Source organism: Schistocerca nitens, chromosome 5, assembly GCF_023898315.1.
Source record: "Schistocerca nitens isolate TAMUIC-IGC-003100 chromosome 5, iqSchNite1.1, whole genome shotgun sequence".
Classification (NCBI taxonomy): Eukaryota; Metazoa; Arthropoda; class Insecta; order Orthoptera; family Acrididae; genus Schistocerca; species Schistocerca nitens.
In genome coordinates this window covers 629112073-629132946 of record NC_064618.1, presented here as the reverse complement: position 1 = coordinate 629132946, position 20874 = coordinate 629112073, and the positions used below count along the sequence as shown (strand labels likewise).

Sequence of the window (20874 nt, the reverse complement as noted above, 5' to 3'; positions counted from 1 at the left end):
TCTTCCTCTGTGAAACAGCTTTGGAAAAGGTGTTTAGTATTTCAGCTTTACGCGTGTTATCCTCTGTTTCAATGCCATCATCATCCCGGAGTGTCTGGATATGCTGTTTCGAGCCACTTACTGATTTAACGTAAGACGAGAACTTCCTAGGATTTTCTGTCAAGTCGGTACATAGAATTTTACTTTCGAATTCACTGAACGCTTCACGCATAGCCCTCCTTACGCTAACTTTGACATCGTTTAGCTTCTGTTTGTCTGAGAGGTTTTGGCTGCGTTTAAACTTGGAGTGAAGCTTTCTTGCTAATGTGTTAACTGATGTCAAGTATGAACCCTAGCTTGTTGGCAGTCAAAGTGATCTTTGGAACATTTTTCCAGTGTGTTGGAAATATATTCGTGCGAGAAATGTAACTAGGTAGCTATTCATCACAGAGTGATCTCTCCCAAAGCGACGCTTTAAATTCGCACTCTTTCTTTTACTCCATGCTGTGAGTATTTACCAAGTACACCAGATGTGCAAAACACATATAATACAGTTGATGCATGCTTTTAGAATGAAGTTTACTAGTCTATGTCTCTGTCTACGTGTCACCTTCTCTCACCATCAAGACTTTATAATGTGTGCAAGTCAGTACTACTTCCAATGAAGTTTTACCATCTCACATACAGGACTGTTGTTTAGCAAAGTCATAAAGGATGCTCCAGAAACATGCAATGAGTTCCACGACATTGTATTTCGGATCGGTATGTGAATGCGGCAAACATTGCTAACAGTCTTGCTACCCATCTGTTATAAAGCTTTTTCCGTTGTAGCTCCAATTACCATTGCTACTTCAGACCGTCTCTGCCAGTTAGGGAACCACTGTGACACTGCAGAGCGATTTGCGTATGACTGAAAGAAAACGACATCTTCATCACGCACATCAACAAGTAAAAAAGTCACTATCTTCTCAGCTGCATTATGTAAGGAATTAACCATTATCTACTTAATGTCCATTTCAATTTGTAGGTCATCGCTTGTTCCTATTCCACGAGTAAACGCATTGTTGTTAAGGTCATTCGGTGCCTCTACTGCCATTTCATTCATGTTTCCGAACTCTGACTATTATTCTGCTGCTTTTACTGATGTTCCTTCAGTGTGACGGTAAATTTTTAATTTCTGATCTATTCATTCTTTATCTTCATCATTAAGTGCCCCAGAGAGCTAAAACATTAAGAAGAATCGCTTCTCGGCTTTTGGCAAGATCAATGTGTAGTATTTGTGGCCCTTAAAAGGACCGTTTATTGAGAACTGCTTTCAATGATTATATAAAGTACAATCACCCACAATGCGACAATCTTCCAAAGAAGGACCACTAGCCTTCACCCATAAGTGAATACTACAATCGGAATTTATCTTACAAAGAAGAAGGACCACTAGCCTTCACCCATAAGTGAATACTACAATCGGAATTTATCTTACAACGTCTACGACATGACAAAGACAAACTCGCGTGCGGAAAAAGGTAGGAACCCTCACTAGCTATAATAATCTCAGAAACAGGTATAGTACGGTAAGCTAGGATTTCCCGACTTTCAAAGGATTCCAAACCGGCTCTACCTGCATTGTTACAAGCAACGAAAGCAACAGTTAGCCATCCGTTACCCAAACTGGAGGAAGAAGAAACTTTCATTAAAGAAAAATTTAACCTCGCACCACAAAATAAAGTAGGTCCATGAATAAGAACAAATAAGAGCTTATTGATTGCATTGCTGTATCAGCCTTTTGTCAATGCAATCAATAAGCTCTTATTTGTTTTAGCTATGAAAATACTCTTACATTAACGGAAGGTCTGTTTTATTTTATTGAAACATTTGTTTACAAACGAGTTTCTGTAGTCACCAAAGATGTATCTGTATTAATTTAACATCGGTCACGATTTCGAGTTATTTTCAAGATTCCGACTTCCATGAAAAAGCAATACGAGTTTCATCACGTGTTCATCGTTCATTCTCTTTTATCGAGATGAACTTTCACGTGTGTGCTTAAGCCGGATGTCGGGGAGCTCTGCACCTCCGAATTCGTAATTCTCATTGACCCGTAGTGGCACTTCCCAGCCCCTATACGTGCGAACGACTTCTGCTGAGGTGTGTGCTGCGTGTGTGTGTGCGTGCGTGCGGGGGCTGGTCGTCATTAAGTTCCGCGTTCGCATCTGGAACGTTGCCACGGCAATCTGCACGCCACTTCACATTTCAATTTGCGGAGTAACCAGACGTTTCCTTAATTTAAAATAAAAGCGCACGGACGAACAGTTATTGGTGAACGTTATCAGCAGGTGCTGAATGGCAATACAACAGTAATTGTAATCACTCAATTTTCTTCAGGGATTGCCGTTGTGACATTTCACTTAACGCCAAATATTTTGTTTCTGTGCTCAGCTGGCCGTTAAAATTACTTAACGGTTCTTGGTTCCCAACAGTGTGGAGACGAAAATTCGGCCAGTGCCAGTAGAGTGGGAATTTAACAGCAAGAAAATTAGGATCTGCTGATGAAAATAATCCTAAACTTACACTAACACTTTACAACGTGCAATATGTTGGAGAATAGCTGATTTCTTTGGAAACTGTTCACTGTTTTTCAGTTACAGGAGGATTTTGTCGTTTATAATGATTGGTTACGAATTCTCATTTCTCCTACCTCGAAACAAAGGAAAATGAGAAAAAAGAACTGAAATTATGATAAAAGGTAGGATGCTTGGAATACTCATAACACATATGTGCTTTGCTTATAGATACTGTCAGCTGAAAAAGTAACACAAATAATTCCGTACACGCTCCTTCAGGCAAGACTATTAAACTATCCCAGAATACATCAGACACTACAATTAAAACTCTGCACCTGATAGGCGCGTTGAACAATGATATGTGCTTTCCCCTTGTTAACAGATGTAATTAACATCTCACGTCAATATCAATGAAAACCTTTACCCACAGAGAAAAATATCAATCATTTGCGTTTATTCATTTTGAGCTACCGTCCTCGTACTTTCGTTTCCAAATGAAACGAAACGTTGCTTCACTTTTCTTGGTACAACGGTTGTGGACAGTGTAGTCGTAACTGTATGAGTGAATTTCATCTACAAGGACATATATACTCCGGAGCACCCGCAAAATGCGTTGCGCAGCGAACGATACTTAACGCCAGTATGCGCGACATATACAGAATTGCCACCCAGTCTTACTCGAATGCAGGTTTTCTAATTTACCTAACGCGGTTTCGCGGGAAAACGTCGCGTTTCTTCCAAAGATACCCATCTATGTCTCCTGAGTATTTGTACTTTCGTGTGGGCTTCACCGACTTATTACAGTCTTAACAGCGCATCTGTGAATTCTTTCGATGTGAATTACCACGCCTTGGTGACTCCAAACGCTCGAAAAACACTGTAGAATCCTTGAAAGGATTTAATGACATTAGTTGCATTTGCATCAACAAAAGCAAAACGATGATCATGGAATGTAGTCGAATTAAGTCGGGTGATGCTGAGGGAATTAGATTAGGAAATGAGACACTTAAAGTAGTAAAGGAGTTTTGCTATTTGGGAGCAAAATAACTGATGATGGTCGAAGTAGAGAGGATATGAAATGTAGACTGGTAATGGCAAGGAAAGCGTTTCTGAAGAAGAGAAGTTTGTTAACATCGAGTATAGATTTAAGTGTCAGGAAGTCGTTTCTGAAAGTATTTGTATGGAGTGTAGCCATGTATGGAAGTGAAACGTGGGCGATACCTATTTTGGACAAGAAGAGAATATAAGCTTTCGAAATGTGGTGCTACAGAAGAATGCTGAAGACTAGATGGGTAGATCACATAACTAATGAGGAGGTATTGAATAGAATTGGGGAGAAGAGGAGTTTGGGCACAACTTGACTAGAAGAAGGGACCGGTTGGTAGGACATGTTGTGAGGCATCAAGGGATCACCAATTTGGTACTGGAGGGCAGCGTTGAGGGTAAAAATCGTAGAGGGAGACCAACAGATGAATACACTAAGCAGATTCAGAAGGATGTAGGTTGCAGTAAGTACTGGGAGATGAAGAAGCTTGCACAGGATAGAGTAGCATGGAGAGCTGCATCAAACCAGTCTCAGGACTGAAGACCACAACAACAACAACAGTTGCATTTGGGCAATGAAATGATAAAAGGTGAAAATTTATGCCGCACCGAGACTCAGACCCGGATTTCCCGCTTAACGCGTGCATAAGACTTAACCGCCTCGACCTTCCAAGCACGCTTCTCATCTGACCTAAATTTCCCGTTTTTTACACACGACTGGCGTAACGTCACCTACGCATGAACCCTTACCCGCAGTTCCTGGTTCCCGTAAGAGATAGTCTCAATACTGTCTTGGCCGCATTTAAAGGGAGTTGCCCATCATTATGTCGATTGGAAATGTTGTCCAAGTTTGTCAGCATTTTCTTGTGACAGTCTAATGACGGTACCTTCCCGTAGACAACAGAAATGTAGGCGAACAGTGTTACAGTGCTGCTAAGCTTACGTGGTAAATTCTTAATGTATACTGAGAACGTTAGAGGTCCTATTACGCTTTCTTGTGGCACTTCCATTGTTGCTTTCGTTTGTGTTGAATGTTGCCCACCCAGATTTAAATACTGGATTCTGTCAGTCTAACATTCATCGAACTAATCACGTATCTGTGAAAACACTCCCCATGACCGTATTTTGCTTAGTAGTCGGCACTTTGGCACAGGTCCCCTTCGGAAATGTAGGGAAGTTTTTAGTTGTTCACTGGTCTGCTCTCTGTATACAGGATTCCAGCAGCAAAAGGAATAACGCGTCAGAACGAAACCCAGCCGTTCCTTCAAGCAGGCTAGATAAATGTGAGGAGCGGCGAGAGGGTTGGGTGGGAAGGGGGGGGGGGAGAGGTGTGGCTGCCCGGTTCAAAGATAGCGACGCCTAGGAGCAGCCGCGGCTGCGGTCGCGAGTCGTTTGCCAACTCAGGTATCAGGAGAGCCTTACTGGGTTCCACAGAGCGGCTCCTACTGAACCAGGAGGAAGCGTACTGATGACCTCAGATGTTAAGTCCCATAGTGCTTAGAGCCATTTGAACCAGGACGAACACCGATACGCAAAGCACAGCAGAGGTCGTGTTTTTCACTATTAGGGTTTCAACCTAGGTGGGCCTGCCTAGAATCTAAAATATGGACAGTACAACTATTACGAGTATCGACTGGTACACCGTCGTCGGAACTCGTAAATGTATCTATCTAGAGGTCTACCCTGCTTTAAGAGTTTAGATAAAAGTCACCGGAATAGCTTGATAACTATTAAACGATAATGGTGACTGAGTTATTTTTGCATTACAGATCGGCGGTATATTTTCACACATGGTATGTACATCCTGTTTTTGAACACACTAGCGCCGAAATGTACGAGCAGAACAGTTACAGAAAACTCAAGCAGTAAATTAGAAAAGAAGTCATTTTCATGATGTTTTTACACTCATATGCATAATGTGGTTACATGCGGTTCACCATATGGACGTTAAAATTTGATTGGGATGCTACGCACAGTTACGCACATCATAACTGGAGTAAGAGAGGAACATTAGAATATGTAGTATGATAATAATGAGAGTAGCACAGGCTAAGGCGCCTTCCGTCAGCAGTTTCACTGGTATGAGACGTTGGTATGGAAATGAAGACGAAGTACGTCAACGTCGACATCTGAAGCACAGCATTGTATGGAAATGAAGAGTGGTCTTTTACAAATCCGGTGACGAAGAAACTGGCAATACTTTAAATCTGTTGTGGTAAAATGTATATGGATGACCTTCACCAAAAAAGGCATAGGTTAGTCGAATATCTCCACAACACTCAGGAATACAGCAGTTACGTTGGTGCTGGAAAGGAAAGTGGAAGGGTAAGGAGAAGGGGCAGGCAAATGCTGCAATATGCAAAACGGAGTGTAGAGGATGCTGTGTATTTTAGTGTGGTAGGACTGAAAAGATTAGCTAAAGATATGAAAAGATGGAAGTCACGAGAAAACATTCTAAAGGCTGATGACAAACTGACCGAGATGTTTCTCACATACATCAGAGCTAGAGTAACGCTTTACTGTAAAAAACCGTATTAATGGGAAAGGGAAGTGATCTAATTGTTCGAGAAGTAGTGTTATACGATCCCTAAAATTAAGTGGACTGATAAGAAATAAAGAGGTTTTCCGGAGGATCAGCAACGAACAGTGGAAAACACTAACCAGTAGAGGGGGCGGGAGGATACGACATGTGTTAAGGCCTTTGAGGAATATTTCCATGGCATTAGAGGAAACCATAAAGAGGAAAAATTATAGCAGAGGACAGAGTTTGGAATATACACTACAATTAATTGAGGACATTCGATGAGGATATGGGTACAAGATATCTTGGCAGGCCGCATCACACCGGAAGGCGACTGATAACACCCCTTCCCTCCCCCCCCCCCCCCAAACAAAAAATGCCTCATACAAACAAAACAACTATGGGAAATTTTTCAGTTCACTTTAGGATATTCAAATGTAAGTGAATTGTGAACGAATTACGTGTGATTATCTTCTATTGAAAGGTATAATTTCGTCATCTACTATCATTGTGAGTTGGAAAATGATATGAAATAAAAGCAGAAAAGCTTGTATCGAAGTATTAAAATTGTCTCTTGTCCAAATGCGTACAAAAGATGTTACTCAAGTATTCAAGACGAATAAAATTGTCCCTGTATCACTCGTCTAGCAGCTTACTCTAGTGTCAGTGGAGTTATGTGCAAATAAGTGTTGTTAGGCAGTGGAGGCAAAAATAGCGCAGGTCTGATGTGATACTAATGAGCATCTGCATTCTGTGTTTCAGGTCGGGTGAGATCGAGGAACCTCTTACGACAAATTCACATTTCTACGGCAGAAGACGTTTAATACGCACAACTCTATACTGTCGTTGTTTCGCTGGCTCTCTCTGCGTCTTCCCCTCAGTCTCGTAACAGACGGTGTTCCTGTCTGTACCTGCTCTGTCAGTTTTGTTTCATTTCTCCTCTACAAGCCAGCCACACCTTGGCGAGAGAGGTGGCTAAGGCACTGGGTAAGAAGCTGGGCTCGCGTTCGAGAGGACGGCCATTCAGATCCACGTTCGTCCGTCTGCCTTTAAGTTTTCTGAGGTTTCCCAAAATCGCTTAAGAAAAATGCCGGGATTGCTCCTTTGAAAAGGGCACGGCCATTATCCTTACCTTATCCAAGCTTGCGCTGTGGCTCTAACGACTGGGACGTTAAACTCTAATTTTCGCCCTCTTTAACAGCTGTAGTATTAACTGTAGTTATAAAAGCAACATTATCAGTGTAAGCGGTAACTTGCTGTAAGAAACGAGATGTTGGGTTAAACAATGTCGTTAAGAAAAGAAACAAGAAACTCACGAAGAAACAGTAACTTTAGGCGAAACTGATCTCGAAAGATGATTTAACCACATATTTTTCCGGAAACAGTGTAAGTATTGCCAACGATCAATGAGGTTAGAAACAAATTTCCGTTTAACTGGGCAATTACATCATAACCGAACGCCTTTACAGTTTCCCAAAGGCACGTGCGCACAAGTGCGCATGGTGGCGAATAGTGTCACGGTTGTTACTCGTGGGGTATGTCTGGGAAGCTCTAGCACAGAAAGCGTCAGTTTGCTACAGAACTTCTGCATGTGAACAGGATATATGCCACCGAGAGAATAAAACGAGATACATATTATGCTTTTAACGTTTATCGATTTATTAATACCGATAACGTAAAAAGGTACTGATACTTTCTGTTAATTTTGATTCTAAGTCGCAAAATAAACCGCTTTCCAAATTTTTCTTGTCCCACTGGCATAAAGAAAACGCAGGACGTCTCGTATTGTCAACCCCACTTTTTCAACTTCGATAGGGACAGTTAACTTATCCTGCCGAAGTATTAATAAAGAAAATGAATAACCTAAACTAGTCTGTGATCCTACCAAACAACACAGATAAAACGTTTTCCTGACTGAAAATCCATCCTAAGCTTCCTCCTTCAATCGTTACATGTTTCTGAGCTGCCTGTATGTAGATTAGATTTACTTGACGTCTACTGTTAGAGGCGGTATGCTCTTTCCTTTATTCGCACATGTGACCAAAGCATCAAATCAATTATGAGTGGGACCTACAGTTTAACGCCGCATCCAAGTCACTGTATGATTATTTCTCTTCTAGAATATTTGTTCTTGTTGCATTGGCTTGTAATTGCAGACTGGTACTCTGAAACTTTGGGCTGTTACTGTATATCTGGAAACACGGTTAGCATAGGATGTGGTGACGACGAGGAAGCATACTGCGGTGACACCAATCATTTGTTCTTCGTAGTATTTGCTTCAGGTGAGTTCTGATAGATGTGCGTTCTGCACGTAGAGGCACTTGAGTGCTTTACACGTCGGAATAGTTCTGCAAATAAATCTTGAAGAAGTCGTTCTTCTCCAACGATACCCATAAGAATTTCTTCAGGTTTCGTCCACGGGAATCTTTGAAGGAGAATAGTTACAATAGCAAGGTAATATTATACCCTCCTTATACTGTGGCTGATATGCAATGTCGGTGATCAACTCTGAGTTGTCAGAGAGCCTAATGTTAATCTTTTGCATATTACTAAATGTAATATAACTCGAGTTGCTCAGTCCGGTCACTATCAAGACTATTAATTTTTTATTCTAATCCTAGTTTTCTTTACAGTGCCTTACCGTGGCACTGATACAGAAGACGCTAATACTCATTTTTTATATGTTCTGCGCAGAAGTCGTAGTGAGATGAAGACTGAAAACATATATGTTACTTTCCGTGCTGTGCTTTCCGTTATTTTAACTTTGCTTACTAATTAAAATTTTATGCCTATCCATATTCAAAAATGGTTATTTCGTCACACACACACACACACACACACACACACACACACACACACAGAGTCATTTTACAATGCATACGCATTCCGCTAACGATAACCGACGTGTTGTGCCGTACGTTAGCCTGACACGTATGCAACCCGCGATACAATTATCTTTCCGGAGCCAGTTACACGATTTCGAGGGGCCAGGTACCGAGCGAGGTGGCGCAATGTTTAGCACACTGGACTCGCATTGGTGAGAACGAGGGTTCAAACCTGCATCCAGCCATCCAGATTTAGGTTTTCCGTGATTTTCCTAAATCGCTCTGGCAAATTCCTTTGACATGGCACGGGCAATTTCCTTTCCCATCATTGATACAATCCGAGCTTGCGCTCTGTCTCTAATGTTATCCGTGTCGACGGGACGTTAAACCCAATCTTACTTTTTAGAGGGGGCAGGTAACCAACAAACAGCCCATCTCACAACGAGCAATAAGTGTAGATTGACAGCACATCACAACTTCTTGCCTGAAAGCGCGTATTGACAGACCAGGCAACCTAAAAGCTGACAGTTCTTGTGAAGAAACTACTTACAGTGCCATTGGGACACAACATTCACAAAATATATCGTCGGGAAAGGAGGGGTTGGGGGGACAAAGAGGGAGACATTGCGGCATGGTAACATGAGTTGCGGAAGAAATCTCTCAGTCGCTATGCTTTCCATCATGGCAAATCACAATCGACTGAAAAAGCGCCTCCATCACATCAACATCAAACCATTCCGTCTGTGCACATTCTGTTTGGCTGCGTATACAAGTAGGAGACATTAACGTCGTTAGTGAGGAACACCATCCGTCTAAACCATCAGATACCGACTTCAGTTGCTGCACTGTAAGCATCAGGAACTTACATCCCCCGGTAATAACCTACATCAGTTATGTTTTAGATTCACTTTATGTGTCAAGTCTTGCGAACCCCCTACGTTGTTTTTCTATCATTATCTCGCACGCTGAGCGAGTGTGGCCTGGACTGGAGTAGAGTAGAGTAGACTTACGGAGCGTGGTCTCGGTGTTGTTGGGCGCCATGGCAGCTCTCAGAGTCGGTGGTCGGTGTCCAGTGGTGCGTCGGCGGGCTCTGCCAGCAGACTGTGCGCCCCGGCAGCGTTCGCAGTCGAAGTGTGGCCGGCACGCCCGACAGCCCCTGACATATGGGGCTGGGCGGCGCATTCCGATCGAGCGATCCGGGCCACAGGTTCACGGCTCGCGGCTCACAGTGCCAAGAGCGCTACCTGCCAACTGACCTCTCGGCTGCTCTGTTGCTGCTGCGTGCTCTCAGAGGCTAGCATCTTCCAGACACTTCCTGAACAAATTTTCGCCAAGTCGAGCACTTCATAGTTTCTGACAGTAGCTTAAAATGTTGTATGTTAAATTTTCTGCCATAGAAAAAGGCGTGCTGTAATGGTTGGACGGTAGGTAAGTGAGGACCTCTTTTTGTTTCGCGGAATGCGTAGACGTCAGATCCATTCACAGTGAAATATATTTATCCTGTGAATCCGTTACAAAAGATGGAAATGGAAATCAGCGTTTGGCGTCATTGGCCGGGAGGCCCATCGTGGGGTTGGTCCGGACGCCTTGGTGCAGGTCTTATTACATTCGACGCCACATTGGGCGACCTGCGAACCGGATGGGGATGAAATGATGATGAAGACAGCACAGCACTCAGTACCTGAGAGGAGAAAATCCCCGACCCAGCCGGGAATCGAACCCGGGCCCGTAGGACGGCAATCCGTCACTCAGCTATCGGGCCGAACGTTACAAAAGATGAGAAGATACGATTTCCATGGTAAAATTACAATGTGTAGGCAAAATTGGAAATGAAATCTCATTTTGCAGCCGATGATAAAATAATGGCAACACTGTACGAGAAATAGTGTTTATGCTCTCTCTCTGTTAGTCTCGCTCTATTTGGGCAGCTACTACTGCTGCACGTAGTGAGTATACAAACAGGTTGTAGTATCTGAAGAGTCAATCCAGAGTAAGTATAATGCCAAACAGAGGCAATGTGAAAGAAACAAAAAGAGTTTCGCTCTATAAACGGTAACTGGATATCGATCCGATTGAGTTTACGGAAGAAGTGGATTAAGTCAGACATCGTTGTATCGAGTAAACTTCAATAGCTTAACATCAGCCACAGGTATTGTGACAGCTAGTAGTGAAAATATAAGACAAAACACTGCTTAAGTCTTGCAATTATTCCTGTTCAAAATATCCCATTAATGGAACATAGAGAAATACACTCCTGGAAATTGAAATAAGAACACCGTGAATTCATTGTCCCAGGAAGGGGAAACTTTATTGACACATTCCTGGGGTCAGATACATCACATGATCACACTGACAGAACCACAGGCACATAGACACAGGCAACAGAGCATGCACAATGTCGGCACTAGTACAGTGTATATCCACCTTTCGCAGCAATGCAGATTGCTATTCTCCCATGGAGACGATCGTAGAGATGCTGGATGTAGTCCTGTGGAACGGCTTGCCATGCCATTTCCACCTGGCGCCTCAGTTGGACCAGCGTTCGTGCTGGACGTGCAGACCGCGTGAGACGACGCTTCATCCAGTCCCAAACATGCTCAATGGGGGACAGATCCGGAGATCTTGCTGGCCAGGGTAGTTGACTTACACCATCTAGAGCACGTTGGGTGGCACGGGATACATGCGGACGTGCATTGTCCTGTTGGAACAGCAAGTTCCCTTGCCGGTCTAGGAATGGTAGAACGATGGGTTCGATGACGGTTTGGATGTACCGTGCACTATTCAGTGTCCCCTCGACGATCACCAGTGGTGTACGGCCAGTGTAGGAGATCGCTCCCCACACCATGATGCCGGGTGTTGGCCCTCTGTGCCTCGGTCGTATGCAGTCCTGATTGTGGCGCTCACCTGCACGGCGCCAAACACGCATACGACCATCATTGGCACCAAGGCAGAAGCGACTCTCATCGCTGAAGACGACACGTCTCCATTCGTCCCTCCATTCACGCCTGTCGCGACACCACTGGAGGCGGGCTGCACGATGTTGGGGCGTGAGCGGAAGACGGCCTAACGGTGTGCGGGACCGTAGCCCAGCTTAATGGAGACGGTTGCGAATGGTCCTCGCCGATACCCCAGGAGCAACAGTGTCCCTAATTTGCTGGGAAGTGGGGGTGCGGTCCCCTACGGCACTGCGTAGGATCCTACGGTCTTGGCGTGCATCCGTGCGTCGCTGCGGTCCGGTCCCAGGTCGACGGGCACGTGCACCTTCCGCCGACCACTGGCGACAACATCGATGTACTGTGGAGACCTCACGCCCCACGTGTTGAGCAATTCGGCGGTACGTCCACCCGGCCTCCCGCATGCCCACTATACGCCCTCGCTCAAAGTCCGTCAACTGCACATACGGTTCACGTCCACGCTGTCGGTACGTCCACCCGGCCTCCCGCATGCCCACTATACGCCCTCGCTCAAAGTCCGTCAACTGCACATACGGTTCACGTCCACGCTGTCGCGGCATGCTACCAGTGTTAAAGACTGCGATGGAGCTCCGTATGCCACGGCAAACTGGCTGACACTGACGGCGGCGGTGCACAAATGCTGCGCAGCTAGCGCCATTCGACGGCCAACACCGCGGTTCCTGGTGTGTCCGCTGTGCCGTGCGTGTGATCTTTGCTTGTACAGCCCTCTCGCAGTGTCCGGAGCAAGTATGGTGGGTCTGACACACCGGTGTCAATGTGTTCTTTTTTCCATTTCCAGGAGTGTACATGCCCTGGATTCCACCATAAATTGTACGCCCCACTCATAATTGGCTAAATGCGCCGATTATACCTTGGAGAGCATACCAGAGCCGAACAATAATAGCAATGATTGTTTTTGAGAATTAAACTGTGAGTTAAGGCAAAAGTTCTCTGCAGAGATATCCGACAATCTTTTTCTTCAATATTCACTGATACTCAGGAAGAAATTGATCATAACTACTTTTTTTTATTCCTTGGGCACGAAAAAATAACTGCCAGCTTCAGAATCTGCGTTTTAATAAAGAAAATAGATCCGACATGTATATAAGGATAACGTGAATCCAAGGCATATATACGTTTAGAAAGTACATAGAGCCCTACAGTTCAACAATTACAGGAAGTTCGTAAGTTCATTTGTGAACGTGGGCTGAATGATCGGCTGCCAAGTAAATCGAATATCTTGGGAAGTATAAGAGAAACTTAACTTGTCGCTAGAAGGCGGGAACATATAACCAAAGATACTGTCAAATGGTTCAAATGGCTCTGAGCACTATAGGACTTAACATCTATGGTCATCAGTCCCCTAGAACTTAGAACTACTTAAACCTAACTAACCTAAGGACATCACACACATCCAGGATTCGAACCTGTGACCGTAGCAGTCGCGCGGCTCCGGACTGAGCGCCTACAACCGCTAGACCACCGCGGCCGGCAAAGATACTGTCATGATGATAACAGAAGACAGTGCAATGTATGAAAACTATATTCGAAAAAAGAACAGACGAAAATTATCGTTACCGAGTTGATCTTAAGAATATTTTGGGTGCATGAGAACCTCAGTTTCGGATAGTGAAGGATTCGTAGATTTCAGAGAAGAGATGTCAACACCAATGACTAACCAAGAGCCGGTGGACGTTCAGTCGTGACAACCAGTCGTAAGTCAGTTGTGATGCTGTAAACGCTTCAGCATCATTGACAGAACTACATATACGTTTGAGAATGAACTACAATAAGAACCAAAGTTGAAGGAATGCGACTACGTCCTTTTCAAAGTAAACATTCCCGGCATTCTCCTTAATCTATTTAGGTAGATCGCGGGGGATAAATCTAGTTGGCCACGTGGGAAACAAGAATCCGATGTTTCGACCATTGCGATTTAGGATAGAGTTAGAGAGAGAGAGAGAGAGAGAGAGAGAGAGAGAGAGAGAGAGAGAGGGAGAGAACTGTGTCGAGCCAATGAAAGCTCCAAGCTGCCGAGGGAAGCAGGATGTTGACTTCAGAGGGTGCCCTCGACTGGTCGACTATGGTGGACTCTCACAATGAAGGACAAAGTATTGTAGATCTCTCAAAAATTCATTTTTGGATAATTATAGCCCTTGAGAGGGGAATACCATTCACATGTAAGTAAGGTTTCTCACGGAACATAACAGAGCCTCGAGGTTAGCAACACCTCAGAAACAACGCCATGTGATGCTCTGAAAATAGAAGTGGGTCGTCTAGACTGATGAGTGTCACATATGTTGGTACATGCTGATGGTAGAGGACGAGTACATGGAAACCATATGAGGTGATGCATCTCACCAGCCGACAGGGAGTGGTTTGCACCTACCTTGGAAGTATTGCACATCTGTGAAATCCAAACCTGCTGTTGTGTAACAGTGAATGTCTTTCTCCATTGCACACCATGACAACAGTCACAAGGACTAAGATCAGGTGAATAGCGGGGCTTTTTTCATTGGCAGATCTTTTAAGAAGATCAACGCACGCGTTTCTTCAATTGTCCTTCTTCTCGGCTTTGAGGTTTTTCGGCACCATTTTGGCACAAATCTTTCGCATGTGTAAATCTTCGGTCAATATTTGATGTACGGTGGAAACGTGTAAGTATAACGGATTACCCACCATAATACTTGTTAAACGTCGGTCTGATCTCACAAGAACACGCATATGTCCGACTGTTTGGTTGATTTTTGAAGTTGAAGGTCTCCCCGAGTGAGGTTCAGCTTCAACGTGTTCTCGGACTCCCAAAAATGATTCTTGCGTTCGAAAAACTCGTGCTCTTGATAAGGAATGTTCCCCATAGGCCTGTTTCAACTTTTCAAAGGTATTACTTGCGGATTCCCCAAGTTTAACACCAAACTTGATGGCATAACGTTGCTTTAAATTCCACTATTCCATTATAATGACACACAACAAAAACACAACTTCACTGATGGCGCTCCCAAAAATCACGTGATGCCTGTACAGAGCTGAAGTTCGGACTGAGCATCTGGAAGACATGAACACACCAGGTTACACGAGTAGAACAACACAGCGTTGCCAGACCGCTCGCAGTGTCGTCAGTCTAATTACTTTTCTCACACACCTCGTATGACGTGAGTCACTTGTTTCAATTGCTTATAAAAGCACAGATGCTAATTGATTGCCGCGAGACGATGTAGGCCTCAGAAAAGCGCGCGTAAATATGATTCTTTTCGAAAGAAGCTCGCTATCCCAAACCGTTACGTACCGCTGCTGTGAATGTCAAAAGCAGACAGGTGCTCGAAACCAGCTGATCTGTAACAACCGACGATTGCGTTTCTCTGGGAGAACATACGGTATAAATCAAGAATGAAACAATATTCCAGCCATGAAGATATACTGAAGAAGCTATTGAAATTCGGTTGTGCAGCTATCACTGAGTGTAAGAGCAAGTTCCATTTAGGCAACGTGGGGAATTCACTCGTGCCAAAGGTTACGGTCTGAATGTAGCATGGCGTGGAGTAGGGACCTACCTGCCGAGCCGTTTGCACTGCACTGAAAGGATATCATGAACGGGACGCTGTTGGTGGTTAAGTTGGAGCGGTGCGAAACTTCAGTGATCTCTTCTGTCCTCGTCTCGACAGAAGCGAGATCACGGTTGGAATTTCGCAACTTAAGAGGATCATTCCACTCAATAGTGTTATTCACATTTTAATTTGTTAAACAGTTATAATGTTAACCACATTGTAATACGGTGAACATTGCAAATGTGGACGAGCCGAAGTATTGTCTTAAACTGATCAGTGAATTTCCCTGAATCTCCAACAAGATTAATAAGTGACTTCTTCAAAGACGGCACAGCACACGACGGGCTATTGCTTACCCCAAATTTCAGTATCTATTTTTGCTTTCCCTAAATCGCGAGCTTATCTTTGCAATGCTTTGTATATCTGTGGTATGGTCAGCTTCGATTACTAGAAATAAGTTCTTTGGGCGGTCTCTGTGTGAGTCCACTGATGAACTTCGTATGTTTGGAGACATGTTGCGGCATGGGCCATTGGGAAACGTTCGCGGGTTTGAAGGCGATATAATTTGGCGATTTAATTTCGAGGAAGGTTTTTCGCCATTCTGGGCCTGGGGTCTGTTCCTGATGTGTGATGTGGAGGAAACCTGAGCTATTCTCCTTCTTGGTTTGTCTGGTTTCGATGCGAGCTGGTTCTGAGTTTCTAAAATGTTGGAGATTATGGGCGAGTTCTTTAAAATTGCTTGTTGTAATCTCTAACATGCGACGTATAACTTATACCAGTTGCACATTCCAAATATTTGCACGGTTATCTAGCGATCACTCGACACATAGAACTTGTCAAGGTATCCTTCCGCGTGGTGAAATGAAGTTTCATAGTCCGCTTACTGTTTTTGGAATGGAATCTGATTGTAGGACCGGGTAAAATATTTTCAAACCATCGTGTTATAGATTCAAGTTTATCAACGTTTCGTGCATGACAAATGATTAATTGTCTTGCTAGAAGTGGTGGACTGAGATCATGTAATATACTTACTATGCTCCAGAAACTTGCTTGTGAGCAATGGAATGTCTGCACTTTTTTGAAAATACATAAATAAATAAATGTGGTATGTGTGTAATTGTCCCGTATTTTCTCTGAAGTATTTTGTCCTCTCCGTGTCATTCAATTTATTATGTTACGTAACATGCTGTGCCGAAATACTCTCCACACTTGTCGCTGCAAGACTTGTCATATCTATGCTCAGATACGACACGAGCAGTTAACTTCATTAATCATGTGTTAACATTACACGCAATTAACAAACACTCTGTTCTCTGCATGGATTAAGGTTACACGTCGTGCAAGGGAAGTCATCAGAGCCGTCCTGGAAGGATGATGTTTTCTGAGTACAGTACACAGTGTATTGTATGCTGTATATTAGTTAGATGTCCTGTGGAACACGTCATAGCAATGGGGTTTCTATTTGCAACAGTACATGGGGATTTTGTTTTTAAGCTGTATTATAATCTAGGTAGCTTAATGAAGTGTTTCGAATAAAGCATTGCTTTCAAGTATATATTCAGTGATTACAGATGCGAGGAACCAACGTTATTGCATAGCTTTTGGCTATAAGCTGAAAACATACACACTATATAATTTTTGCGACAGATCCTTGTTGAAAGATTACCTACTGTTTAATGCTGCGCCTTTGTTAAGTAAGTGTGTGTGTCTGTGACTATTTCGTTATATATTTGTGGTCGAATTTCGTTTCTAATTTATTTTTGGAGCTAAACATTAATACATCGCAGCATAGCTTAATAGTTTAGGGCTTTACTTAATTGATGATGGTAGTAGTTCATTTTTATTACACAACAGGCCACTTACGCAATTAATCGGTACATATAGCTGAATTTAAAGCTAGCGTATATAGCGCTTCAAAAGAAGAGTGACGAGAACACGACGGCAGACAAGCCGCTTGTTTACAGTGTACAGCCATCCCCTCTCGGAAGTTCATGCTTTACTGATGGAACATACAGCAGACGATTCCTGGCGTTCATCATAAGGATGGACTTCCATCACGGAAACTTCCCGTCACCTCAACAGGATAACCATTAAATACTTTGCAACTTATTCACGCGAATCGACATCAGAAGGTGTTTTCGTGTGGGAAGTATCAGGATTATCAAGTCACTTTGTGCAAGAGACTACGCCCACTGAAAAAAACTGTCAACACTGTCCTCGCATCGAAAGATTTAACGAATTGCATGAGATATTCGAATCTAAATGTGTGACTCTATTATCAGTTAATTAGTAATATGTACCGTTTCATTAATAATAAATAGAATTATATTTGTTGCTTGTTACCCTGATGTGTTATTGTGAGCCTGTATATGCGCTGTATGTAGGCTCACAAATACATTTTAATGATCAAATGTAGTACGATGCACTGAATGTATTTCAAATGCCCATAAATAAAAGAGCCGTCGACGGCGAGGTCATTATAAATGTGCCACACGCTCGTAAAAGACAAGTACGGGGAAGGAAATCTGTTGCCTCCATTTAGAGGAACGATTCCGGCGTTTGCCGTAAACGGTTGAGAGGAAACTACGGAAAATCTAAACGTGGATGGCGGGACGGGGAAGTGATCTCATATTTTCGCGACGCATGTCATTTCGTTTATTGCAGAGTTCCGGTCTGATAAGAAAACCATGCATAGCATCACTTAAATCTAACTTCAGGCTTCAGTCTCAGGTGTCTTTTTAAATTTTCTATTTAATTTTCATTCTTTTTTTAATTCGTCTCTGCAACATATGATGAAAAATAGTCTGGAATAATATAATGTAGACATAACAATATTAGAAACATACAGTCGTCGATTAGCGTGTAAATGCAGTCGGAAGAAGTGTGGTGCCGTCTCTACAGGGTATCTGATAAGTCCCTGTACTCCTCTTGACAATGACACAGGCACTCATTTAAATGAGCAGTCTCCGCTGAAATCAGTTCGCGAAATAGCAATTGAACTTCAGCTACCACAGCGAACAACGCATGGCCACACTAAGAAAATAAAATCTGGTCTGGGATAGCATCACGATACGTGTCCGCGCCACCTTTTTTGAAACGGTACGTGAATGGAAATTCTTAGTTGGACATATTGGAAACGTGGTTAATATGTCAACTGGAAAGGAATGGAATTATGGATCATGTGTAGTTACTGCAGGACGGAGCTCCAGCAGAATTTCCTGTTAAGTCGCGTAACTCCCTTGATGAACAATGTCGCTAGATTGAGTGTGGTTCAGCAACATCTCCACCGCCGTGAAGCGACCACGCGAAGCCCTAACCTTACCACGCCAGACAAATTATGGCGAATAATCAAGTCCCATGTCTCTCAACGTCTATACAGAAGTATTAAAGAATTGTCAAAAACTGTTGAGGAAGCCTGTACAAGCCTTGTATGAGGCACGATGGTGCACATACAGATCCTCTGTATACATGGCTTTTATATGTAAGCACTCCAATGTATAATATACTATTTTTATTTTTATTTCTTTCTAGCTGGCACTTGAGAATAGCATAATAGGGCGAATCTGAGACCTTTAATAAGTACAGTTAATAACGTCCAGGTGCAATACGTTGTCATACCTAAAATAATGGTTGCTTCTGGGGGTGTGGGGCTTCTTGGAACTCGTGGGATGTATCAGAGGAAAAATACCAAAAAGTATTTAACAGTAAATGGAAATGTAAACGATATATTATTCTGGTACGGACATCTCGAAAGGATGAGTGAAGGTAGCTCAGCAAACGTAGTGTAGGAATAATGACGCGAAGTTGTAAGCCTCGTAGCATGAAGGTGTTTATGGTGCGAGGACCACAAGAGGAGTAGCAATATCAAAGGGTGACAATGGGGCGGCGACAGCCATCCAACTTTCGCATTATTACACACATGATGATGACTCAAGAGTAACAGGATTGGATTGTTACCTGTTCATCCACCGCTAAGACTTTAACGAACGACGTCAGTCCTAAAAATAAAAGTTTATCGATAACTAAAAAGACAATCCGTGTTATGTAACAAAACAAACAGACAAAAGCAGTTCCGTATAATAATTACTAACGTGACAATAAAATCCGTAAACAATGCATGTGAGAAACTTATACACCGCAGTTAATGAAAGACGAATCTTCTTTTGTGCACTTACGAGAGATGTGAGTCTTATTTCGGAGAAAAACTGCAAATGAAGTTAAAATTTAGAAATAAAAAGATAATAAATCCGATAATCACTTGATGCGCCCCGCCTTATCGGTGCTAGTTCAAAAATGGCTCTGAGCACTAAGGGACTCAACTGCTGAGGTCATTAGTCCCCGAGAACTTAGAACTAGTTAAACCTAACTAACCTAAGGACATCACAAACATCCATGCCCGAGGCAGGATTCGAACCTGCGACCGTAGCGGTCTTGCGGTTCCAGACTGCAGCGCCTTTAACCGCACGGCCACTTCGGCCGGCTCGGTGCTAGTCATAGTAAGTGAAGCACCAAATTCTTGTCAACAGTCTGAAGTAAAGACATTTCATAGTACTAACCAAACAGGAAGACGACTTGTCCGAGAAGCGGACAATGATTCATAGCTGAACGGCCTCTGATCGGTGATACCTGCCAGGGGTCGTAGCCTGCACTCATCTGCCAAGTAGTTGCCTCCCATTGTCATCTTGTGATGTGGTCGCCTTAAACGTCTTCCGTGTCGACAAGAGGTTTGCGAGCGAAAGCTGCCGAGACGCTGACTCTCTTCCCCACAATGGTACTGTCTCGTCACGTCGTATTAGTGGCTTGGTCGTGATTACGTCAACCGGAATACCGAAAGAGTAACGGATACCAAATACGCCAGAGGAACTTCGAGCTCTGTCTATCCAATAAGATGTCTTTTACTATTCAGAGATTCACGTGTCCTTTAACCATTCAGAGGTTCACGTGACAGTCTCACATGAGCCTTAATTAACAGTAATAACTTAGTCTGTGATCCCAACACTTGTCCCCATAATATTTTCTTTACTTGTTATCTCACTATACTCGTCTTTGTAGGTGCCACGGCTAATTGGGTGTCCCAGTGGTTCTCGGCGTGAAATCACGCGGACTGAGTCCGGATGGGGACTGCAGCTTTCACCCCGATATCTGACTTGCAGGAGGAGGTTTATGATGACTAGAATACTTCAATCTCTCCGCAGTGTCTTATGGAGCGAGGAGATGGGTCGCTTGTGACGGTGACGACTCAACCAGATGTGGGCATCTAACTTGCTGGCTGCTTGGTGCTCTTTGAGGTCTCTACACCTAGTTTCACCCCTCCCCCCCCCCCCCCCACACTGTATTTTATACGCACATACCACAGTCTTAGCTTGGTAGTGGTTAAATGCAAAATTACGATCTGAGGTCCGGAGTTGGGTCAGCGTCCTACCGAGAATATTTTGTGTCACTTAA

The 20874-nt window shown here is 43.5% G+C and overlaps 1 protein-coding gene across 2 annotated transcripts in view; it reads right to left on the bottom strand.

Annotated features, from left to right (window-relative positions):
• The window catches only part of LOC126260894 (paramyosin, long form), a 192240-nt gene that overhangs the window by 157493 nt on the left and 13873 nt on the right, over window positions 1-20874 (bottom strand). Inside the window, exon 1 of one of the 2 annotated variants that reach the window (XM_049958341.1) lies at window positions 9941-10127. The exons of the other annotated variant lie outside the window; for it this stretch is intronic. Within the exon in view, the coding sequence (XP_049814298.1) occupies window positions 9941-10112 (172 nt within the window). The 5' untranslated portion in view covers window positions 10113-10127. Of the gene's footprint in view, window positions 1-9940; window positions 10128-20874 lie in introns of those variants that run through there. 2 annotated transcript variants of the gene reach the window in all.